The 24,073-nt window shown below is 44.5% G+C and overlaps 1 protein-coding gene across 1 annotated transcript in view; it reads left to right on the forward strand.

Moving 5' to 3' along the window:
• Positions 1 to 416: 416 nt before the first annotated feature.
• Positions 417 to 24,073, forward strand: part of LOC106570051 (mediator of RNA polymerase II transcription subunit 30) — a 48,433-nt gene continuing 24,776 nt past the window's right edge. Inside the window, exons 1-4 of the mRNA XM_014141987.3 lie at positions 417 to 501; positions 3,811 to 4,032; positions 5,825 to 5,983; positions 10,089 to 10,199. Coding sequence (XP_013997462.1) covers positions 3,880 to 4,032; positions 5,825 to 5,983; positions 10,089 to 10,199 — 423 coding nt within the window. The 5' untranslated portion in view covers positions 417 to 501; positions 3,811 to 3,879. The remainder of the gene's footprint in view (positions 502 to 3,810; positions 4,033 to 5,824; positions 5,984 to 10,088; positions 10,200 to 24,073) is intronic.

A 24,073-nucleotide genomic window follows, 5' to 3' on the forward strand; every position in this document is an offset into this window, starting at 1 on the left:
TTCAGTGCAATCAATGGCAGCAACAACAATCCACATTTTAAAAGCTGGAATCCTTAATTGAAACAATAACAAAGTGTCACATCGCCTGTGTTTTGATAGAAAGCTGATGAATATGGGCCTGGAGAAATTGTACTTTAGAGCTCTGTATGCAAGGACTGACCATCCATGATATCAAAAGTATAGTTTTAACCATGTTTTGAGGCTATACAGTGTTTGTTTACAAACATTGGAGTATAACAAGCTTATTATATTTTGGGTTCTGATGGGGTACGACAGTTAAACTAAGCTCATTAGGCATGTATAAGTTATATTCTTCAATAATCAACGGGTATAAGTGATGTAGCTAGCAACTGAGGAGTATAGCTTTAAATAAACGCTCATATTTCATGCTTTACGGTTAAGATACTCAACTTAAGGTCTCGCGATGTTTGACACTAATGAGATCCTGGAGAAAAAGGACACATGTCAACAAAACATATAAATTAATACTAGCTAGCACAGGTAAGTTTACGTCTTGCGTGTTTAGTCAGTTGGACAATATGAAAAACTCCAAAGTGAACTTTTTGTTTTGTATAGCAAAAGGGCAAATGCATCTTAAAACTATTTGAAATAACTATCGTCTCGTTTGCTAACAGCTTGCTAGCTATTAGTTAACCTACTGTCTGTCGCCAGCAACGTTAGCCATTTAGCTAAATAAACCGTTATTACGTTAACTGTGGCGTGTAAAGTTGGGGTGCAACGTTGCAGATACAATGCATAGAGCAGTCCGTTTACACTGATGTAAGTGTTCATGCCTTCCAGAAATGTACTGTACTGTATAGTTAATTAGCCAGGCTATTCTAGTGCATGTGAAATGGTATGTTATTGAAGGGTGGAGCCTTTTTTACAAAGGCTCCAAAAACACCGAAATACGTCCTTTTAGAAATGGCAAAGCTCTCGGTATAGTGATCCGGGGCTTTAGATGTGCATATGAAATGATGTCCTTCCGAACTTTATCTGCAACGTTATATTCCCTTTTGTGCGACTAGAGCCGTCTCCCCTGTCACTATACGGAGAGCTTAGCCATTTCTAAAAAAAGTTAGTGTTTGAGTCTTTTTATTATTATTTTATTTTTCAAAAATAGATTGTTGTAAAAATCAGAACGTGTCATTCCACTTCAGTTGCACCTTCTACAGTAGCTGCACCTTGATTGTTATTATTAATCCCATCATGATTTACAATTCACTAGAGCCTCAGATTGTAGATTTATGCCATGAACCAATGGTTACTAGTAAAAAAAAAAGTGTTGGGTCTCTTCTACCCCTACCCAAGTCTGCATGGGGAAAGGAGGCTGATCCGTACTCTGATAGGAGTCTACTGGCCCTTTGCTATTTTCCCCATGTGCGTAGAAGAGTTATGTTGCGCCCTACCTTCAGCACCATGGGGGAGTAGCAAAGATGAGGCGCAGACCGCAACTGTGGCCTCCCCCCTGAGAGATGAACTTGGCAATGTGAAAGAGACTGCCTCAAAGCCTGAGCTGCAAGGCTTAGGCTGACAAAGGCAAAGGTCTCAACCTGGAAGAGGTTTCGCAGCTACCTGAGTAAGGTGAGATCTTCCTCAGTGAACCTCCAGGGTGGAGGCCTGGGAAAACTGTTGCCTGCCTTATTTTCAATAAAAATTAATAATTTTAATGACCACTCCTGTGTTTCTTTTACATTAGTTAAGATAAGAAAGATATACAGTGCCTTTGGGAAAGTATTCAGACCCCTTCACTTCTTTCACATTTTGTTAAAACCTTGTTCTAAAATGGATTAAAAAATGTTGTTTTTTTTTTTAAATCCTCAGCAATCTACACACAGTACCCCATAATGACAAAGCGAAAATGGGTTTTTATACTTTTGAAAATGTATAAAAAATAAAAGTACCTTATTTAGACCCTTTTCTATGAGACTTGAAATTGAGCTCAGGTGCATCCTGTTTCCATTGATCCTCCTTGATGTTTCTACAACTTTGATTGGAGTCCACCTGTGGTAAATTCAACTGATTGGACATGATTTGGAAAGGCACACACCTATATAGGTCCCACAGTTGACAGTGTATGTCAGGGCATAAACCAAGCCCTGAGGTCGACGGAATTGTCCGTAGAGCGCCGAGACAGGATTGTGTCGAGACACAGAGCTGGGGAAGGGTACCAAAAAATATCTGCAGCATTGAAGGTCCCCAAGATTAATGTAGTGTTGTCTTTCTTGTCGTGGTGTGTATTTTGTCTTGTATTTTATTTTTAATCCCAGCCCCTGTCCCCCCCAGAAGATTTTTTACCTTCTGGTAGGCCATAATTGAAAATAAGAATTTGTTCTTAACTGACTTGCCTTTTTAAATAAAGGTAAAATAAATGAACACAGTGGGCTCCGTTCTTCAATGAAAGAAGTTTGGTACCACCAAGACAATTCCTAGAGCTGGCCGCCCAGCCAAACTGAGCAAATCGGGAGAATGGCCTTGGTCACTCTGACAGAGCTCTAGAGTTCCTCTGTGGAGATGGAAGAACCTTCCAGAAGGACAACTATCTGCAGCACTCCACCAATCAGGCCTTTATGGTAAAGTGGCCAGATGGAATGACAGCCCGCTTGGAGTTTGCCAAAAGGCACCTAAAGACTCTTAGACCATGATGAAACCAAGATTGAACTCTTTGGGCTGAATGCCAAGCGTCACTTCTGGAGAAAACCTAGCACCATCCCTACGGTGAAGCGTGGTGGTGGCAGCATCATGCTGTAGGGATGTTTTTCAGTGGCAGGGACTGGGAGACTTGTCAGGATTGAGCCAAAGATGAACAGAGCAAAGTACATAGAGATCCTTGATGAAAACCTGCTCCAGAGCGCTCAGGACCTCAGACTGGGGGCGAAGGTTCACCTTCCAACAGGACGACCCTAAGCACACAGCCAGGGCAATGCAGGAGGGGCTTTGGGACAAGTCTCAATGTCCTTCAGTGACCCAGCCAGAGCCCAGACTTGAACCCAATCAAACATCTCGGGAGAGACCCTAAAATAGCTGTGCAGCAACACTCCCCATCCAACCTGTCAGAGCTTGAGAGGATCTGCAGAGAAGAATGTGAGAAACTCTCCAAATACAGGTGTGCCAAGCTTGTAGTGTCACCCAAGAAGACTCAAGGCTGCAATCGCTGCCGAAGGTGCCTCAAAGTACTGAGTAAAGGGTCTGACAACTTGTAAATGGGATATTTCCAAAAATGTCTAAAATCCTGTTTTTTCATTATTGTGTGTAGATTGATGAGGAAAAAAACACATTCAATCAATTTTAGAGTAAGGCTGTAACCTACCAAAATGTGGAAAAAGTCAAGGGCTCTGAATACTTTCCGAAGGCACTGTAGCTGGGTAAGTTCTAGGGTTTCAGCAGGTGATCGCACACAAACCATTAACTTACACACACAAAAAAAAAGGAAAAACCAAAGAGACCGAGATGCAAAAATATTTCTAATTTAGTTCCATAAATAAGAAATAAAATAATTTTTGTTTAGCACATTATTTCACTCTATACTGCCACTTTTTCCTTTTGAGTATGGAACTGGCTGATGCACTATATAAGGGTTAAGGGGAAGCTTGGACATAAATAGCTTGCAATTGTTTTGGGATAAATGAATTATTGTCCCATAAGGAAATTTGTCTGGCAACAATGTTTATTTATTTATTAATTAATTAATTAATCAACTCATCATTGGGAATGTAAAATCAAGAAATTAACCAGTCTGTTTCTTTTTCCCTGTGTCCCCTGCTCTCCCCAACCCTTCCCTTTTCCATCCTTCCAATATCATATGACTAGGCATGCCAAGGTGTGCCAGTGTAGAATAGGCTGACCCATCGCTGCACCTACAGGTCCTCTGCTGTCCACATGACCACCCCTCCCATGGTGGCGTTCGTTGGGCAGCAGTCTCAGGCTGCCCGTGATGTCAACACGGCGTCGCTCTGTCGCATCGGCCAGGAGACGGTGCAGGATATTGTCTTACGCACCATGGAGATCTTTCAGCTGTTGAGGAACATGCAGGTGAGTGTTTCTTGTGACTTTTTGTATTGGGGTGGTGTACACGCTGAACCAAGTTCATGGTTTGCCTTTGATTGTGGATGGTGCTGGTCTGTCAACCACCTTTATTACACGCAAAGCATTCAGCCTTATTTGACCCCAGACCGACAGCATTACATAAACTGAGAGCACAACATTGATTGACTAGAGAGAGAGGTAAAAATCATGTGGCACTGGTTGGAGTCTGTGGAACCAAATAAATAACCCTCTCTCTCCTCACAGTTATATCAAATAACATTAACACAATATGACATGCATTGTCCCTCTGTTTTATGGTGAAAATGGATGGATATGGGCCGATGAGCAGAAAGCTAGGCCAGCTAAGCCAGCTTTTATTATTGCCCTAGGAAGGCATGTCTCCCGAGTGGCGCAGTGGTCTAAGGCACTGCATTTCAGTGCTATAGGCGTCACCACAGACCCTGGTTTGATTCCAGGCTGTATCACAACCGGCTGTGATTGGGAGTCCCATAGGGCGGTGCACAATTGGCCAAGCGTCGTTAGGGTTTGGCCGGGGTAGGCAGTCATTGTAAATAAGAATTTGTTCTTAACTGACTTGCCTAGTTAAATACAAATACATGTCCCAATCCTGTTTCACACTAGTTTTTACATTTACATTTTACATTTTAGTCATTTAGCAGACGCTCTTATCCAGAGCGACTTACAAATTGGTGCATTCACCTATAATATCCAGTGGAACAACCACTTTACAATAGTGCATCTAAATCTTTTAAGGGGGGGGTTAGAAGGATTACTTTATCCTATCCCAGGTATTCCTTGAAGAGGTGGGGTTTCAGGTGTCTCCGGAAGGTGGTGATTGACTCCGCTGTCCTGGCGTCGTGAGGGAGCTTGTTCCACCATTGGGGTGCCAGAGCAGCGAACAGTTTTGACTGGGCTGAGCGGGAACTGTGCTTCCTCAGAGGTAGGGGGGCCAGCAGGCCAGAGGTGGATGAACGCAGGGCCCTTGTTTGGGTGTAGGGCCTGATCAGAGCCTGAAGGTGCCTGAAGCCCTTTTAAACATGGAGGATGATATAATTGGGTATGAAAAGGTCTCCATTTTATCATTAGACAGTCACCATCTGTTTATACCTCTTCTCGTCCTTCTGTTGAGACATTGGAAAGATCAGACGGTGCCCTGGAGATGAGTTCAGGACAGGTTGTCTGCATCCTAAATGGCACCCTATTCCCTATGTAGTTCACTACTTTTGACCAGGGCCCATACTAGGACTCTGGTCAAAAGTAGTGCACTATATAAGGACTAGGGTGCCATTTGGGACATCGTCTCTCTCTCTCTGTGTCTCAGAGAAGATCCTTCTGCAGCTCATTAAAACAACGACGAGAAACTCAAAGACAAAAGAAGAATGCATTACCACCACAATACATGCCGCGCTTCCTCGCCACAGAATGCACAAACAGCACTGTTGTGACTTGTTTCACAGATCAGACTCTTGTGTGAAAAAAGATCACTCTGGTAGGCATGTATACAGGTATACACCTCACCTACCCTCATGCAGGGAATCATTTCAGGCTGTACAGGATGTTTACGATCGGTTAAAAGCACCTAAAGCTAGTTAGCATTAAAGCTCTCACTTCAGCTACCACCATGAACATGAGTAATCACACGCTGATTACCAGTAGTCAAGAAGGTGCTAGTCAAGGAGTAAATAGGAGGCCTTGTATTGGCCCGTAGCAATTATTAAAATGTTATTACATTACTAAAATACTATATAACACTTCTTTCCTATGTCATCTCCCCCAGCTGCCAAATGGAGTGACGTACCACCCCAGCACCCACCAGGACAGGCTGGGCAAACTGCAGGAGCACCTGCGTATGCTCTCTGTACTCTTCCGTAAGCTGCGCCTCGTCTATGACAAATGCAATGAAAACTGCACCGGTCTGGACCCCGTACCCCCAGAGGTGAGTGGCCACTGTCCCAGGACCACTCTGTGTATCACAATCAATATCTAACTAGTTTGAACTGGACATCATTTACTTGGTGCCTGTGATTCTTATCTCTCCCACTCTGTCAGGTCTACCTCGGCACACCCTATTGCCTATATAGTGCACTACTTTTGACCAGGCTCTGGTCAAAATTAGTGCGCTATACAAGGAATTTGTATCCATTTGAGACACAGCCCTCGGCTCAGCTCCACATTCAATTAAATTGCGCTCTGTGTTTGTCCCTAGGGCCTCCTTGGTGGCTGTTATGGACACCCACCCACCTCTAAAAACCCACCACTTTATTTTACTGAGTTACTGGGGTGGCTGTTTCAGACCTCATGCTGGGCGATTCCACTGTTTTTATTTGTAATTTTATTGTTGCAGTCTTTTCTCCTATTGGTTTGGAGCCAATTGGTTTTAAACCAATGTTTTAGAACTGACTGCATGCACACGTTTAATTAGGCTTTTCTTACATCTGACGGAGGCATTTTGCATTAAACATGTACATTACCACTCAAGTTTGGATACAGCTACTCAGCTACTCATGTTTTTACTTCATTTTTTAAAACTATTTTCTACATTGTGGAATAATAGTGAAGACATCAAAACTATGAAATAACACATGTAGTAAACCAAACAATGTTAAACAAATCTAAATATATTTTAGATTCTTCAAAGTAGCCACCCTTTGCCTTGATGACAGCTTTGTACACGCTTGGCATTCTCTCAACCAGCTTCACCTGGAATGCTTTTCCAACAGTCTTGAAAGAGTTCTCATACATGCTGAGCACTTATTGGCTGCTTTTCCTTCACTCTGCGGTCCAACTCATCCCAAACCATCTCATTTGGGTTGAGTTCGGGGGATTGTGGAGGCCAGGTCATTTGATGCAGCACTCCATCACTCTTCTTCTTGGTCAAATAGCCCTTACACTGCCTGGAGATGTGTTGGGTCACAAATGATAGTCCCACTAACTGCAAACCAGATGGGATGGCGTATCGCTGCAGAATGCTGTGGTAGCCATGCTGGTTAAGTGTGCTTGAATTCTAAATCAGCGACAGTGGCACCAGCAAAGCACCATCACACCTCCTCCTCCATGCTTCATGGTGGGAACCACACATGCAGAGATCATCCGTTGATGATACTCTGCATCTCACAAAGACACGGTTGGAACCAATAATCTCAAATGTGGACTGATCAGATTTCCACCAGTCTAATGTCCATTCTTCATGTTTCTTGGCCCAAGCAAGTCTCTTCTTCTTATTGGTGTCCTTTTAGTAGTGGTTTCTTTGCAGCAATTCAACCATGAAGGCCTGATTCACTCAGTCCCTCTGAACAGTTGATGTTGAGATGTATCTGTTACTTGAACTCTGTGAAGCATCTATTTGGGCTGCAATCTGTGGTGCAGTTAACTCTAATGAACTTATCCTCTGCAGCAGAGGTAACTCTGGGTCTTCCTTTCCTGTGGCTGTCCTCATGAGAGCCAGTTTCATCATAGCACTTAATGGTTTTTACGACTACACTTGAAGAAACTTTCAAAGTAATGATGGACTGTCGTTTCTCTTTGCCTCAGGAGGCTGAAGAAATTTGCCGTGTGACCTAAAACCCTCAAACCTTTACAGATGCACAATTGAGAGCATCCTCTAGGGCTGTATCACTGCCTGGTACGGCAACTGCACCGCCCACAACCGCAGGGCTCTCCAGAGGGTGGTGCGAACTGCACAACGCATCACCAGGGGCAAACGTTTGACTGGTTCTGTACATTACATTTGTTTGTTTTATACATGGGCAATTCCATGGTAACGGAATTACGGTGAGACTCAGATTTTTCACTTGAAAATGTATATCAAACAAAAACTATGTTTAACAAAAACACATTTACAGGAAGATCTGTGCAGATACAATTTTGTTTCTAAACTTTTCATCTGCACAGTTTTTACAGTAAATGTTTTATTTTGTAAATTATTCAAAGTAGTCCTTGTTAAACTTTGAAGTCAATGGTTTTTCTTTGGCATACATTTTCATGTGAAAAATATGCACCTCAGCATAATTCCGTGAAGGTGGAATTTCCCATATGGCATACCGGCGTGCTGTATTTCTCTCCCTCTGAAGTTACACTTTTTATATAAACCTCACTGTCCATTTACACTCCACAGTTGTACCACTTAATTTAAAATGTTTACATATTCCCAGAGGCTGTGAAAACGACTTATCGTGCTGACCAACCAATAACTCACCATACCATGTTGGTTGGAGGAAGTTGATTTTGGCCCTCCACACACCGCTATTTATCATCCCCTAAAACTCAAGTGGCTGACAAGCCTGCTATTGGCCGGCCACAGTCCTGACAGTTGTGCTATTGGCTGACTGAGCTTTCCCCAAACAGGAAGTGGAATCAATGACTCAGCCAGCATGACCTCATTGCGTTCCTAATTAGCAGCGGGCCTGGTAATGAACAGCTGGCGAAGGCTGTCCACGTCAGCGGTTTTCTGTTTTCTCCCCACGCCAGGCAATCAACTGAGCCCTTGTCATTCTTTGGCATTTCCTGCACTGTGAGCGGCCATGTCATTTAATTTACTTATCCTCCACGGCATTCTTTTTTTTCTCCTTTCTTCTCCCTATTTTGTTCCCCCTTTCTAAGTAAGGCAACCTGGAGAACTTAATTACCCCCATTCTTCTCTGTCAACAGGCAAACCACATCCATCCTAGTGTGGCGGAGAGAGACGGGTTATGACTCACACACACACAGTCACAGAGACACACACACACATGCTTTCTCTCTCTCTCGCCTTCTCTCTCTACCCCCGCACATTTTCCCCCTTCCGACTGCCAAAAACAGCTCCTACCTTTAAATTCAAAATGCATTTGGCTTATAGCTGGAATTATGGAAGTAGAGCGTTTTTTCCTCTCTGATTCTACAGCCGTAACAATTACAGAGTTGGCCTAATATAATATCCAGCACGTCTTCTGTCTTCTCTCTAATACGAATCAGACAGCTTTGGGTTTGGCATCGGTCTCTGACTGACTAGAGAACTGCCATAGCTGTCTCGTGTTTCTCATTTGATTCTCTCCCTGCCTCTGTCTCTGTCTGTCTTTTGGCCCTATCCAGCCCCGTTCAGCCCTGCAGTAATGCTTTGGTCACAGCCTGCATCAATCAGTGTCTACTCTTGGCCTCTGCCAGTTGCTAAACCTCAGGTCACTGACTGCAATGAAACGCAATCAACTACTAGGCTTTTCAGAATGTAGAATAGCACTCAGCCTCAGATTTGTTTTGGACTTCACTGTGTTTTCACACCTGCTAAGGCTTTTGGTTGGCCGGTAATCGTTATTCCCCTTGTACCTAATCTTATGCTTTTCTCTTGTACCCAATCTTATGCTTTTCTCAAATCATTACCTCGTTCCTACATAACCGTTTAAGCAATCTCACCTCACACAGCCATGTATGATAATAGGAACCCAGTAGACGATAGTGTAACGCTAGTATAATGGTACTATTTAAGATAAACCCGTTGGTCTTGATGCAGTGCAATAAATAACAATGTGTTCCATACGGCACTGCTCGTTATCCTGCAGACCAGCAGGTGTCAGTATGATTTAAAACAGGAGGAACAGCCAGGCAGAGGGAGGGAGGGAGGGAGGGAAAGAAAGACCTCAGCATTCTGAGAGGGTTTTCAGCACAGCAGTCGGTATAGTGTCAGCCAGACAACGTCAAGCACAGAGAGTGCTTATAAATTAATTAAGAGCTTGGGTATGGACGGTGGAGAAGTCCTAATTCAGAAATGTCGGTGGTGGTATGGAACTGTTTGTAGATTAGTGTTTTGGTCATCTACACACAATCCCCATTTTATTTATTTTGTTTGAGAGACAAGCCAATGAACCTTATTTATTTTTCATGTTTAATTTATACTTTATATAACCAGGCGAGACCCATTTGAAATGGTAATCTCTTTTGCAATGGAGCCACAGACAAGAGACAATAAATGTATTTTCCAAGCCAAAGTACCAAACTACTATCAGTTTAACATCCCCCTCACTGAACACCGGTGGTCATTGTTTATTTTGATATACCCTCCCCCCACACAGCAACTCATCCCGTATGTGGAGGACGACGGCAGCTCCAGACACAATGAACGCTCGGCCAGCCAGGCCCGCCCGGCAACAGAAGAGAGGAGGGAGATCCTGGAGGTTAACAAGGTGAGCTGCCCACTGGGGCTTTAGCGATGTAAATGTACAGTAGACTGGGCTTTAGAGCCCACAGCCCTGTATATAAAAAGGTAACCCCAATAGGGATTCCAGGGGGAGAGAGAACAGATTCTACGAAGAGAAAAAAAGAAATGGAAAAATATAGTGTGAAGACAAGCTACATATTGTGCACAATACTCTCAGTACTCTGTACTGTAATCTACCTGAAGTAGTAATAGTCTCTCTTTGACTGTTGAAAATAGTTTTTGATAAACCGCAACATGCATTATTTGGCAGTGTTGCAGCTTTTATTAGCTCCCCAGTCATGGTGTGTGTGCGTGCCTGTGTGCGTGCTTGCCTGTCTTGTGTGCTGAATCATAATGGAGCAAGGTCATGGATGAGTATTGGTTATTTTTAAGAGCATTAGCTCCCTCGCTGCTGTTAAAGGTACCTACTACTGTAAAACATGGGCGTGAGCGCTGAGCTTAACACAACTTAGGCAGATAGCAAACAAATTGTGGATCCACTGCAAGTACACAAACCTTCCATAAGCATCAATATCAGCATTCTAGCTGACCATATTGCTATGAAGCATACCAACACTGAAAGGAGAGCAAACACGCACATCCAAACAATAACACCGGCTGAAAATATACTGAACAAAAATATAAACGCAAAATGTAAAGTGTTGGTTCGCATGTTTCATGAGCTGAAACAAAAGATCTCAGACGTTTTCCATTTTCATCCCTGTTAGTATTTCTCCATTGCCAAGATAATCCATCCACCTGACAGGTTGTCAATTTTGTCACACAATACAATGCCACAGATGTCTCCCAAGTTGAGGGAGCATGCAATTGGCATGATGACCGCAGGAATGTCCACCAGAGCTGTTGCCAGAGAATGTAATGTTCATTTCTCTACCATAAGACCGCTGCTCCCGAGTTGCGCAGTGGTCTAAGGCACTGCATCTCAGTACTAGAGGCGTCACTATAGTCCCTGGTTCAAATCCAGGCTGTATCACATCCGGCCGTGATTGGGAGTCCTGTAGGGCGGCACACAATTGACCCAGCATCGTCCGGGTTTGGCCGGGGTAGGCCGTCATTGTAAATAAGAATTTGTTCTTAACTGACTTGCCTAGTTAAATTAAAATTTGTTTAAAAAAATCCAACGTAATTTTTAAGAATTTGGCAGTACGTCCAACCGTCTCACAACTGCAGACTACACCATCCCAGGACCTCCACATCAGGATTATTCACCTGCGGTATAGTCTGAGACTAGCCACCCAGACAGCTGATGAAACTGAGGAGTATTTTTTACATTTATTTTTTAACCCCCTTTTCTCTACAATTTTGATCTTGCTGCAATGAGACAACTCCCCAATGGGCTCGGGAGGCAAAGGTTGAGTAATGTGTCCATTGAGGAGTATTTTTGTCTTTAACAAAGCCTTTTTGTGGGGAAAAACGAATTCTGATTGGCTGGGCCTGGCTCCCCAGTGGGTGGGCCTATGCCCTCCCAGGTCCACCCATGGCTGCGCCTCTGCCCAGTCATGTGAAATCCATAAATTAGGGCCTAAGGAATTTATTTTAATTGACTGATTTTCCTTATATGAACTGTAAAATTGTTGAAATTGTTGCATGTTGCGTTTATACATTGAATGCAGAGTAACTACGGATGTTCAAATGTAGCCCAGGAGCTAGATGAAAATATAGCTACGAAAACAATGAAAAGACTCATTTAAATTTGGGAGCACTGAGCAAACAGTGAAGTGGACAATCAAACATTTACTGCTCATAGAAGAAAAAAAAGGATAACGGGAAGGTAGGCTTCACTTGCATGTCTGCAGCAGCCATCCCCTTTCCACTCCACACTGCTCTGCCCAGAGCCCAAATGCCCAGCTGAATATTAAAACTGCGATGAGAAGAACTTCTTTTGGGGAGTTAGAGGTTAACTCATCAGGACCGTAGTGATGCGGCAGAATGCGGAAAACAGATGTTTAGGAGGCTCAGCTGCATCTGCCTCAACGACCTGAGCCAGATACACCAGATTCCACAAGGAAAAGAGATTGAGGGAAAGAGATGGGAAACGAGAGTTGACATGTAACCGGATGGGATAGATGGGAAGATTTGAGTGTGAAGACAGGCCACATATTGAGCCAAATACCGGATTTCACAGGACGAGAGAGAAAAGACAGTCTACAGAGAGAGAGAAAATAAAGATGGATGGATAACCGGACTGCATGGATAAAGAGGAGATTTTAGTGTGAAGACATACTGTACATATTGAGCCAGATAACATTCCAGAGAAAGTGAAACGGGCTGAAGATTTTAATGGAGATTTTAGTGGGTAGACATATTGAGACGGATAGGATTCCAGTCATTCCAGAGGAGGAGAGAAAAAAGGGAAATGAAAGAATACTGAGAGTGAAAAAAATATAGAAGACAAATAGATGACCGGATGGACAGATATGTAGACAAATGGAAGATGTAGGAGGGAAAGTCTCCATATGGTGTCAGAGAGGATTTTCAATTAGAAGAGAGAGAGGAAAAAGATGAGACACTTGATGGAAAGACTAGAACAGACAGATACACTATATATACAAAAAGTATGTGGACACCCCTTCAAATTAGTGGATTTGGTTATTTCACCCACACCCGTTGCTGACAGGTGTATAAAATCTAGCGCACAGCCATGCAATCCCCATAGACCAACATTGACATTAGGAAGGCCTTAATGAAGAACTCAGTGACTTTCAACATGGCAAAGTGAGTTTGTCAAATTTCTGCCCTGCTAGAGCTGCCCCGGTCAACTGAAGTGCTGTTATGGTGAAGTGTAAATGTCTAGGAGTATGTCGTGACTTTACTTTCATTAATCCGATGACTGTTATTTATCTAATCAACTAACTATGTTTAATTGTTACCCAAAATTAATCATGTAACGAATAACTCATTAGGATTTGGGGCACTACGAGAGCAGTTTTTTAAAGGAGTTACCATCTCCCTAATTAAACTCTAAAGCTCTACCTATTACATCCATAAACAGTCAATTTATTAATCATAACCTCGTATAATATTCTGAACAGTCGTAACCGCCTTGCATCTGCAAAAACCAGAGCCTTATGATTCAGTACTACACATTGGTTTAATTATTTATTCACTAGCTAACTAAATGGTAACACAGGATAAACATTCAAACTTAATACATCAGAAACAGGTCCCTAGCGGACTCACAACAATATGGCGGGGCTTGTTAAAAAAGACATGGCGAGGGCGAGAGATACGGAGACAATTAACGTTGGTACATTTTGAAACTACTCTCACTTATACTTCGCACACGAACCACCTCCCGCTTGGAGTAAGAAATCATGAATGTATTTAGGTGGAAATGTCTTGGTTCTTGGTGTATTTCTGTCAGAGCCAGGTCTTCTTGGAAAGGGTGTTGGGCCTTTTTGTTCGGCACACTTGTAAGGCTCTGATTGTCCAAAAGGGCTCCCCACCCGTCTTCCACTGCTGTTGTCCGGTATCCGGTGACTTGTGAAGTCCTGAACAGAACTACAGAGTTTATTCTACCTCCATTCACTCTGGAAGATGCTTATTCGAAGACAGGCTAGCCAGCCTTGTCAATGGTTCTCAGTGGGGTGATGAGAGTAGCGTACTACAGTGATTTGAGAAGAGTGGTAGAATGGTCCCACTTAAATTTGCTTTTCTAGATACTTTACTTAGGACAGCTAATCAGCCGTACCAGTGATTGTCCGGGAGGTGACTTTATCATCTGTACCTCGTGTTGAGATTTCAGAGTTCGACTCACTTTGGACGTGAGCTGCAGCTTAACGTCTCTCTGGTCTGATATGTTAATTCTTAATCCATTGTTTTATACAGTTTGTTCAAAAGGGGCGGTTCCATCAGGTTTACATGCTCTCTGACCTCACTCAAGGGGGCGGTGACTACTTACTTGTACAAAGTTATAGAAACAATTTTCTCTTATAGTTACTAAGATCACATCCCTCTCTTAACAAAAAAACTCATAATTTTTTATATTTCATGCACAACGCATCGGATGGACACTTCACACAGTGGGTATACTTTCCAAGTTACAGTATTTCCTTTATAAAATGTTTAATGACATCACAAAATAGCAACCAAACTGACATTAGTGTTCTTTTAGGTCACCTCTGCCCATTCCCCACGTTCTATGTTAGAAATATTGTTCCAGTATTCACTTTAGAACATGTTACAGTTTCGGAAGGTAAAGTGTGTTGAAACAAAGGCACATTCCTTGGGTGAATTTGGACAGGGAGATAGCTGAATGTTCTGTCCTTGATTTACAATGGGGCGTGAGCTGTCAGCCCCCCGCCAGTTCCCTTCTACCCCTCTGCGGGTGAGAAGGGGTCCGGTTGAAGTTATTTATTGCAAGCTGATCTGACCTATTCAGACTCATCCTCCCAGGACAGTCATGACAAGCAACAACGGGACGGCCGAGGGCTGAGGTGCGTAGCGTGTAAAAATCGTCTGTCCTCGGTTGTGCTCACTACTGCGTTCCAAACTGCCCCCGGAAGTAAAATCAGCACAAAACCTGTTAGTCGGGAGCTTCATGAAATGGGTTTCCATGGCAGAGCAGCCGCACACAATGCCAAACATCGCTGGAGTGGTGTAAAGCTTGCTGTCATTGGACTCTGGAGCAGTGGAAACGCATTCTCTGGAGTGATGAATCACGCTTTACCATCTAGCAGTCCGACGGACTAATCTGCGTTTGGTGGATGCCAGGAGAACGCTACCTGCCCCAATGCATAGTGCCAACTGTAAAGTTTGGTTGAGGAGTAATAATGGTCTGGGGCTGTTTTTCATAGTTCGGGCTAGGCCCCATAGTTCCAGTGAAGGGAAATCTTAACGCTACAGCATACAATGACATTCTAGACAATTCTATTCTTCCAACTTTATGGAAAGTCCTTTCATGTTTCAGCATGACAATGCCCCCGTGCACAAAGCGAGGTCCATACAGAAATCGTTTGTCGAGATCAGTGTGGAAGAACTTGATTGGCCTGCACAGTGCCCTGACCTCAACCCCATCAAACACCTTTGGCATGAATTGGAATGCCGACTGCGATCCCGGCCTAATCGCCCATCATTAGTGCCCGACTTCATTAATGCTCTTGTGGCTGAATGTAAGCAAGTCCCCGCAGCAATGTTCCAACATCTAGTGGGAAGCCTGAGCTGTTCGGCATAGTAGGAAAGGTAGGTAAAGAGTAGAGTATTTTAAGGTATAGGAGGTACACTGGAGGAGCTCCAAAATAAATGACTCCTCCATGGTAATGTCTTGCTGCTTTATGGGCCGTCCTGTGTGTGAGTGATAGCCTGCTCTCGTTATCTGTCGATTGAGAGAGAGCGATGCATTAGCCATAATTCATTGCCACCTAATGGTCTGCGATTGCTCAATCTCTGAGCTGCAGACCTTTTGTACAGCAGATTGTGATTGTACATATCAATTCCGCTTTCCTCTCCTCTGCTCCAACGAGACACACAAACTCTGAAGCGCCCAAGTGACCACAAATTAGATCCTTAATGAATGCCTTGCATTAGTGCTCGCACGCCAATTAATGAGAGAAAACAATGAATAGGAAAACAGACCAATTGAAATGAAATTCTGAAGATGTCTGGCAGACAGACATTTTCGTCCCATCTGTCTCCTTTTCTGTCCAAGAAGGACCCCTGAATGACTGCGTTTTCTGCAGAACGGATAATGATTCACTGGGCTCTCAAGAGTACTTGATAATCATTCCATCTGGGATATGAGGCTGCTGCCCTGTCATCTCCCCATCACTCTTTCCCTTCCCTCTTCCTGCTACGCCCTCCTCTACCCTCCTTCCTTTCCTCCATCTTTCCTTCTCTTCTCCCCCCCACGGATCCTAACTGATGACCAGTTCCTACGGGGGTGTCACAGTTAGTACCCGGGACCATCCCCAGTGCCTCTCCATTGCAGCCCTGCCATCACCACTCGGCCAGCCTTTGATTTAATACCAGCCTAAGTGTGAATAAATTCCTGTCATAGCCCATTAAGGGGGCCTTGGAGAGATCTGGCCTGTTATTAATTCTCCACAGCTCCTCTCTTTCTCTCTTTCCGTCTCTCCTCCTCTCTCGCCTTCCTCCTTCCCTCACTCTGTCCCTCGCTCGTACACATTCCCTTGCTTTTCTTAATATCCTGTTAATTACAGCGTCCGTCCTCTTTATTCAAATGAGAAGGTGAGAAATTAAATGCAAAGGATATTTGTAATTCCAAATAGGGGAAGGGTGAGGGGGGTTGGGGGGTGGGGGAGCTGTTGTGGATAATGAATTCCAGTGGTATTGGCAGGTTAGCAGCGTTATCTGAAGAGCAGGCCGGGATCTGTGGAGGCCTGATGATAAACAAACAGACCTGGATGGTAATGAGACTCACTCGGAGAGAGATACAGTTGAAGTTGGAAGTTTACATACACCTTAGCCAAATACATTTAAACTCAGTTTTTCACAATTCCTGAAATTTAATCCTAGTAAAAATTCCCTGTCTTAGGTCAGTTAGGATCACCACTTTATTTTAGAATGTGAAATGTCAGAATAATAGTAGAGAGAATTATTTCTTTCAGCTTTTATTTCTTTCATCACTTTCCCAGTGGGTCAGAAGTTTACATACACTCAAATAGTATTTGGTAGAATTGCCTTTAAATTGTTTAACTTGCGTCAAACGTTTCAGGTAGCCTTCCACAAGCTTCCCACAATAAGTTTGGTGAATTTTGGCCCATTCCTCCTGACAGAGCTGGTGTAACTGAGTCAGGTTTGTAGTCCTCCTTGCTTGCACACGCTTTTTCAGTTCTGCCCACAAATTTTCTATAGGATTTTGAGGTCAGGGCTTTGTGATGGCCACTCCAAGACCTTGACTTTATAGTCCTTAAGCCATTTTGCCACAACTTTGGAAGTATGCTGGGGGTCATTGTACATTTGGAAGACCCATTTGCGACCAATCTTTAAATTCCTGACTGATGTCTTGAGATATTGCTTCAATATATCCACATAATTTTCCTTTCTCAGGATGCCATCTATTTTGTGAAGCGCACCAGTCCCTCCTGCAGCAAAGCACCCCCGCAACATGATGCTGCCACCCCTGTGCTTCACTGTTGGGATGGTGTTCTTTGGCTTGCAAGCCTCCCCCTTTTTCCTCCAAACATAACAATGGTTATTATGGCCAGATAGTTCTATTTTTGTTTCATCAGACCAGAGGACATTTCTCCAAAAGTACTATCTTTGTCCCCATGTGCAGTTCCAAACCATAGTCTGGCTTTTTTATGGCGGTTTTGGAGCAGTAGCTTCTTCCTTGCTGAGCGCCTTTCAGGTTATGTTGATGTCGGACTCGTTTTACTGTGGATATAGATACTTTTGTACCCGTTTCCTCCAGCATCTTCACAAGGTCCTTTGCTGTTGTTCTGGGATTGATTTGCACTTTTCGCACCAAAGTACGTTCATCTCTAGGAGACAGAACGTGTCTCCTTCCTGAGCGGTGTGACAGCTGCGTGGTCCCAAGGTGTTTATACTTGCGTACTATTGTTTGTACACATGAACGTGGTACCTTCAGGCGCTTGGAAATTGCTCCCAAGGATGAACCAGACTTGTGGAGGTCTACAATTTGTTTTCTGAGGTCTTGGCTGATTTCTTTTGATTTTCCTATGATGACAATCAAAGAGGCACTGAGTTTGAAGGTCGGCCTTGAAATACATCCACAGGTACACCTCCAATTTCTCAAGTTATGTCAATTAGCCTATCAGAAGCTTCTAAAGCCATGACATTTTCTGGAATTTTCCAAGCTGTTTAAAGGCACAGTCAACTTAGTGTATGTAAACTTCTGACCCACTGGAATTGTGATACAGTGAATTATAAGTGAAATAATCTGTCTGTAAACAATTGTTGGAAAAATTACTTGTGTCATGCACAAAGTAGATGTCCTAACCGACTTTCCAAAACTATAGTTTGTTAACAATTTGTGGAGTGATTGAAAAACTAGTTTTAATGACTCCAACCTAAGTGTATGTAAACTTCCGACTTCAACTGTATATGGATGGCTTCTGTCTCTCAACTAATCCCTCTCTCAACTACTCTCTCTCAACTACTCTCTCTCAACTAATCCCTCTCAACTACTCTCTCTCTCAACTACTCTCTCTCAACTACTCTCTCTCTCTCAACTACTCTCTCTCTCTCTCAACTACTCTCTCTCTCTCAACTACTCTCCAATTTGCACCAATTTGTAAGTCGCTCTGGATAAGAGCGTCTGCTAAATGACTTAAATGTAAATGTACTCTCTCTCTCTCTCTCAACTACTCTCCCAACTACTCTCTCAACTACTCTCTCTCAACTACTCTCCCAACTACTCTCTCAACTACTCTCTCTCACAACTACTCAACTACTCTCCCTCTCTCAACTACTCTCTCAACTACTCCCTCTCTCAACTACTCTCCCTCTCTCAACTACTCTCCCTCTCTCAACTACTCTCCCTCTCTCAACTACTCTCCCTCTCTCAACTACTCCCTCTCTCAACTACTCCCTCTCTCAACTACTCTCTCTCTCAACTACTCTCTCAACTACTCCCTCTCTCAACTACTCTCTCTCTCAACTACTCTCTCAACTACTCTCTCTCTCTCAACTACTCTCTCAACTACTCTCCCTCTCTCAACTACTCCCTCTCTCAACTACTATCCCTCTCTCAACTACTCCCTCAACTACTCTCCCTCTCTCAACTACTCCCTCAACTACTCTCCCTCCCTCAACTACTCTCCCAACTACTCCCTCAACTACTCTCCCTCTCTCAACTACTCTCCCTCTCTCAACTACTCTCCCTCTCTCAACTACACTCCCTCTCTCAACTACTCTCTCAACTACTCCCTCTCTCAACTACTCTCTCAACTACTCCCTCTCTCAACTACTCTCTCAACTACTCTCCCTCTCTCAACTACTCTCTCAACTACTCTCTCAACTACTCCCTCTCTCAACTACTCCCTCTCTCAACTACTCTCTCAACTACTCTCCCTCTCTCAACTACTCCCTCAACTACTCTCCCTCTCTCAACTACTCCCTCAACTACTCTCCCTCTCTCAACTACTCTCCCAACTACTCCCTCAACTACTCTCCCTCTCTCAACTACTCTCCCTCAACTACTCTCCCAACTACTCCCTCAACTACTCTCCCTCTCTCAACTACTCCCTCAACTACTCTCCCTCTCTCAACTACTCTCCCTCTCTCAACTACTCTCCCTCTCTCAACTACTCTCTCTCTCTCAACTACTCCCTCTCTCAACTACTCCCTCTCTCAACTACTCCCTCTCTCAACTACTCCCTCTCTCAACTACTCCCTCTCTCAACTACTCTCTCTCTCTCCCTCAACTACTCTCCCTCTCTCCCTCAACTACTCTCCCTCTCTCAACTACTCCCTCAACTACTCTCTCTCTCTCTCAACTACTCTCCCTCTCTCAACTACTCTCCCTCTCTCAACTACTCTCCCAACTACTCCCTCTCTCAACTACTCTCCCTCTCTCAACTACTCCCTCTCTCAACTACTCCCTCAACTACTCTCCCTCTCTCAACTACTCCCTCAACTACTCTCCCTCTCTCAACTACTCTCCCAACTACTCCCTCAACTACTCTCCCTCTCTCAACTACTCTCCCTCAACTACTCTCCCAACTACTCCCTCAACTACTCTCCCTCTCTCAACTACTCCCTCAACTACTCTCCCTCTCTCAACTACTCTCCCTCTCTCAACTACTCTCTCTCTCAACTACTCCCTCTCTCAACTACTCCCTCTCTCAACTACTCCCTCTCTCAACTACTCTCTCTCTCTCCCTCAACTACTCTCCCTCTCTCCCTCAACTACTCTCCCTCTCTCAACTACTCCCTCAACTACTCTCTCTCTCTCAACTACTCTCCCTCTCAACTACTCTCCCTCTCTCAACTACTCTCCCAACTACTCCCTCTCTCAACTACTCTCCCTCTCTCAACTACTCCCTCTCTCAACTACTCCCTCTCTCAACTACTCCCTCTCTCAACTACTCCCTCTCTCAACTACTTTCCCTCTCTCAACTACTCTCAACTACTCTCCCTCTCTCAACTACTCTCTCTCTCAACTACTCAACTACTCTCCCTCTCTCAACTACTCTCCCTCTCTCAACTACTCTCCCTCTCTCAACTACTCTCCCTCTCTCAACTACTCTCCCTCTCTCAACTACTCTCCCTCTCTCAACTACTCTCCCTCTCTCAACTACTCTCCCTCTCTCAACTACTCTCTCAACTACTCCCTCTCTCAACTACTCTCTCAACTACTCTCCCTCTCTCAACTACTCCCTCTCTCAACTACTCCCTCTCTCAACTACTATCCCTCTCTCAACTACTCCCTCAACTACTCTCCCTCTCTCAACTACTCTCCCTCAACTACTCTCCCAACTACTCCCTCAACTACTCTCCCTCTCTCAACTACTCTCCCTCTCTCAACTACTCTCTCTCTCAACTACTCTCTCTCTCAACTACTCTCTCCCTCAACTACTCTCCCAACTACTCCCTCAACTACTCTCCCTCTCTCAACTACTCTCCCTCTCTCAACTACTCTCCCAACTACTCCCTCTCTCAACTACTCTCCCTCTCTCAACTACTCTCCCTCTCTCAACTACTCCCTCTCTCAACTACTCCCTCTCTCAACTACTCCCTCTCTCAACTACTCTCTCTCTCTCAACTACTCCCTCTCTCAACTACTCCCTCTCTCAACTACTCCCTCTCTCAACTACTCTCTCTCTCTCTCTCAACTACTCTCTCTCTCTCCCTCAACTACTCTCCCTCTCTCAACTACTCTCCCTCTCAACTACTCTCCCTCTCTCAACTACTCTCCCAACTACTCCCTCTCTCAACTACTCTCCCTCTCTCAACTACTCCCTCTCTCAACTACTCCCTCTCTCAACTACTCCCTCTCTCAACTACTCTCCCTCTCTCAACTACTCTCCCTCTCTCAACTACTCTCTCTCTCAACTACTCAACTACTCTCCCTCTCTCAACTACTCTCCCTCTCTCAACTACTCTCCCTCTCTCAACTACTCTCCCTCTCTCAACTACTCTCCCTCTCTCAACTACTCTCTCAACTACTCTCCCTCTCTCAACTACTCTCCCTCTCTCAACTACTCTCTCAACTACTCCCTCTCTCAACTACTCTCTCAACTACTCCCTCTCTCAACTACTCTCTCAACTACTCCCTCTCTCAACTACTCTCTCAACTACTCTCCCTCTCTCAACTACTCCCTCTCTCAACTACTCTCCCTCTCTCAACTACTATCCCTCTCTCAACTACTCCCTCAACTACTCTCCCTCTCTCAACTACTCTCCCTCAACTACTCTCCCAACTACTCCCTCAACTACTCTCCCAACTACTCCCTCAACTACTCTCCCTCTCTCAACTACTCTCTCTCTCAACTACTCTCTCTCTCAACTACTCTCTCTCTCAACTACTCTCTCCCTCAACTACTCTCCCAACTACTCCCTCAACTACTCTCTCTCTCAACTACTCTCTCTCTCAACTACTCTCTCTCTCTCAACTACTCTCTCTCTCTCAACTACTCTCTCTCTCTCAACTACTCTCTCTCTCTCTCAACTACTCTCTCTCTCAACTACTCTCTCTCTCAACTACTCTCTCCCTCAACTACTCTCCCAACTACTCCCTCAACTACTCTCCCTCTCTCAACTACTCTCCCTCTCTCAACTACTCTCCCAACTACTCCCTCTCTCAACTACTCTCCCTCTCTCAACTACTCCCTCTCTCAACTACTCCCTCTCTCAACTACTCTCCCTCTCTCAACTACTCTCAACTACTCTCTCAACTACTCTCCCTCTCTCAACTACTCTCCCTCTCTCAACTACTCTCCCTCTCTCAACTACTCTCCCTCTCTCAACTACTCTCCCTCTCTCAACTACTCTCCCTCTCTCAACTACTCTCCCTCTCTCAACTACTCTCTCTCTCAACTACTCTCTCTCTCAACTACTCTCTCTCTCAACTACTCTCTCTCTCAACTACTCTCTCTCTCAACTACTCCCTCAACTACTCTCTCTCTCAACTACTCTCTCTCTCAACTACTCTCTCTCTCTCAACTACTCTCTCTCTCTCAACTACTCTCTCTCAACTACTCTCTCTCTCAACTACTCCCTCTCTCAACTACTCCCTCTCTCAACTACTCCCTCTCTCAACTACTCCCTCTCTCAACTACTCTCCCTCTCTCAACTACTCCCTCAACTACTCTCTCTCAACTACTCTCTCTCTCAACTACTCTCTCTCTCAACTACTCTCTCTCTCTCAACTACTCTCTCTCTCTCAACTACTCTCTCTCTCAACTACTCTCTCTCTCTCAACTACTCTCTCTCTCTGAACTACTCCCTCTCTCAACTACTCCCTCTCTCAACTACTCCCTCTCTCAACTACTCCCTCTCTCAACTACTCCCTCTCTCAACTACTCCCTCTCTCAACTACTCCCTCTCTCAACTACTCAACTACTCTCTCTCTCTCCCTCAACTACTCTCTCTCTCTCTCAACTACTCCCTCTCTCAACTACTCCCTCTCTCAACTACTCCCTCTCTCAACTACTCCCTCTCTCAACTACTCTCCCTCTCTCAACTACTCTCCCTCTCTCAACTACTCTCAACTACTCTCCCTCTCTCAACTACTCTCTCAACTACTCAACTACTCTCCCTCTCTCAACTACTCTCCCTCTCTCAACTACTCTCCCTCTCTCAACTACTCTCCCTCTCTCAACTACTCTCCCTCTCTCAACTACTCTCCCTCTCTCAACTACTCTCCCTCTCTCAACTACTCTCCCTCTCTCAACTACTCTCCCTCTCTCAACTACTCTCTCTCTCTCAACTACTCTCTCTCTCTCAACTACTCTCTCTCTCTCTCAACTACTCTCTCTCTCTCAACTACTCTCTCTCTCTCAACTACTCCCTCTCTCAACTACTCCCTCTCTCAACTACTCTCTCTCTCTCAACTACTCTCCCTCTCTCAACTACTCTCCCTCTCTCAACTACTCTCCCTCTCTCAACTACTCTCCCTCTCTCAACTACTCTCCCTCTCTCAACTACTCTCCCTCTCTCAACTACTCTCTCTCTCTCAACTACTCTCCCTCTCTCAACTACTCTCCCTCTCTCAACTACTCTCCCTCTCTCAACTACTCTCCCTCTCTCAACTACTCTCCCTCTCTCAACTACTCTCCCTCTCTCAACTACTCTCTCTCTCTCAACTACTCTCCCTCTCTCAACTCCTCCCTCAACTACTCTCTCAACTACTCTCCCTCTCTCAACTACTCTCTGTCTCAACTACTCTCTCAACTACTCAACTACTCTCCCTCTCTCAACTACTCTCCCTCTCTCAACTACTCTCCCTCTCTCAACTACTCTCCCTCTCTCAACTACTCCCTCAACTACTCCCTCAACTACTCTCTCAACTACTCTCTCTCAACTACTCTCCCTCTCTCAACTACTCTCCCTCTCTCAACTACTCTCCCTCTCTCAACTACTCCCTCAACTACTCCCTCAACTACTCTCCCTCTCTCAACTACTCCCTCAACTACTCTCCCTCTCTCAACTACTCTCTCTCTCTCAACTACTCTCTCTCTCTCTCTCAACTACTCTCTCTCTCTCTCTCAACTACTCTCTCTCTCTCAACTACTCTCCCTCTCTCAACTACTCTCCCTCTCTCAACTACTCTCTCTCTCTCAACTACTCTCTCTCTCAACTACTCTCTCTCTCTCAACTACTCTCTCTCTCAACTACTCTCCCTCTCTCAACTACTCCCTCTCTCAACTACTCCCTCTCTCAACTACTCCCTCTCTCAACTACTCTCTCTCTCAA

Source organism: Salmo salar, chromosome 14 (assembly GCF_965601325.2).
Source record: "Salmo salar chromosome 14, fSalSal1, whole genome shotgun sequence".
Lineage (NCBI taxonomy): Eukaryota > Metazoa > Chordata > Actinopteri > Salmoniformes > Salmonidae > Salmo > Salmo salar.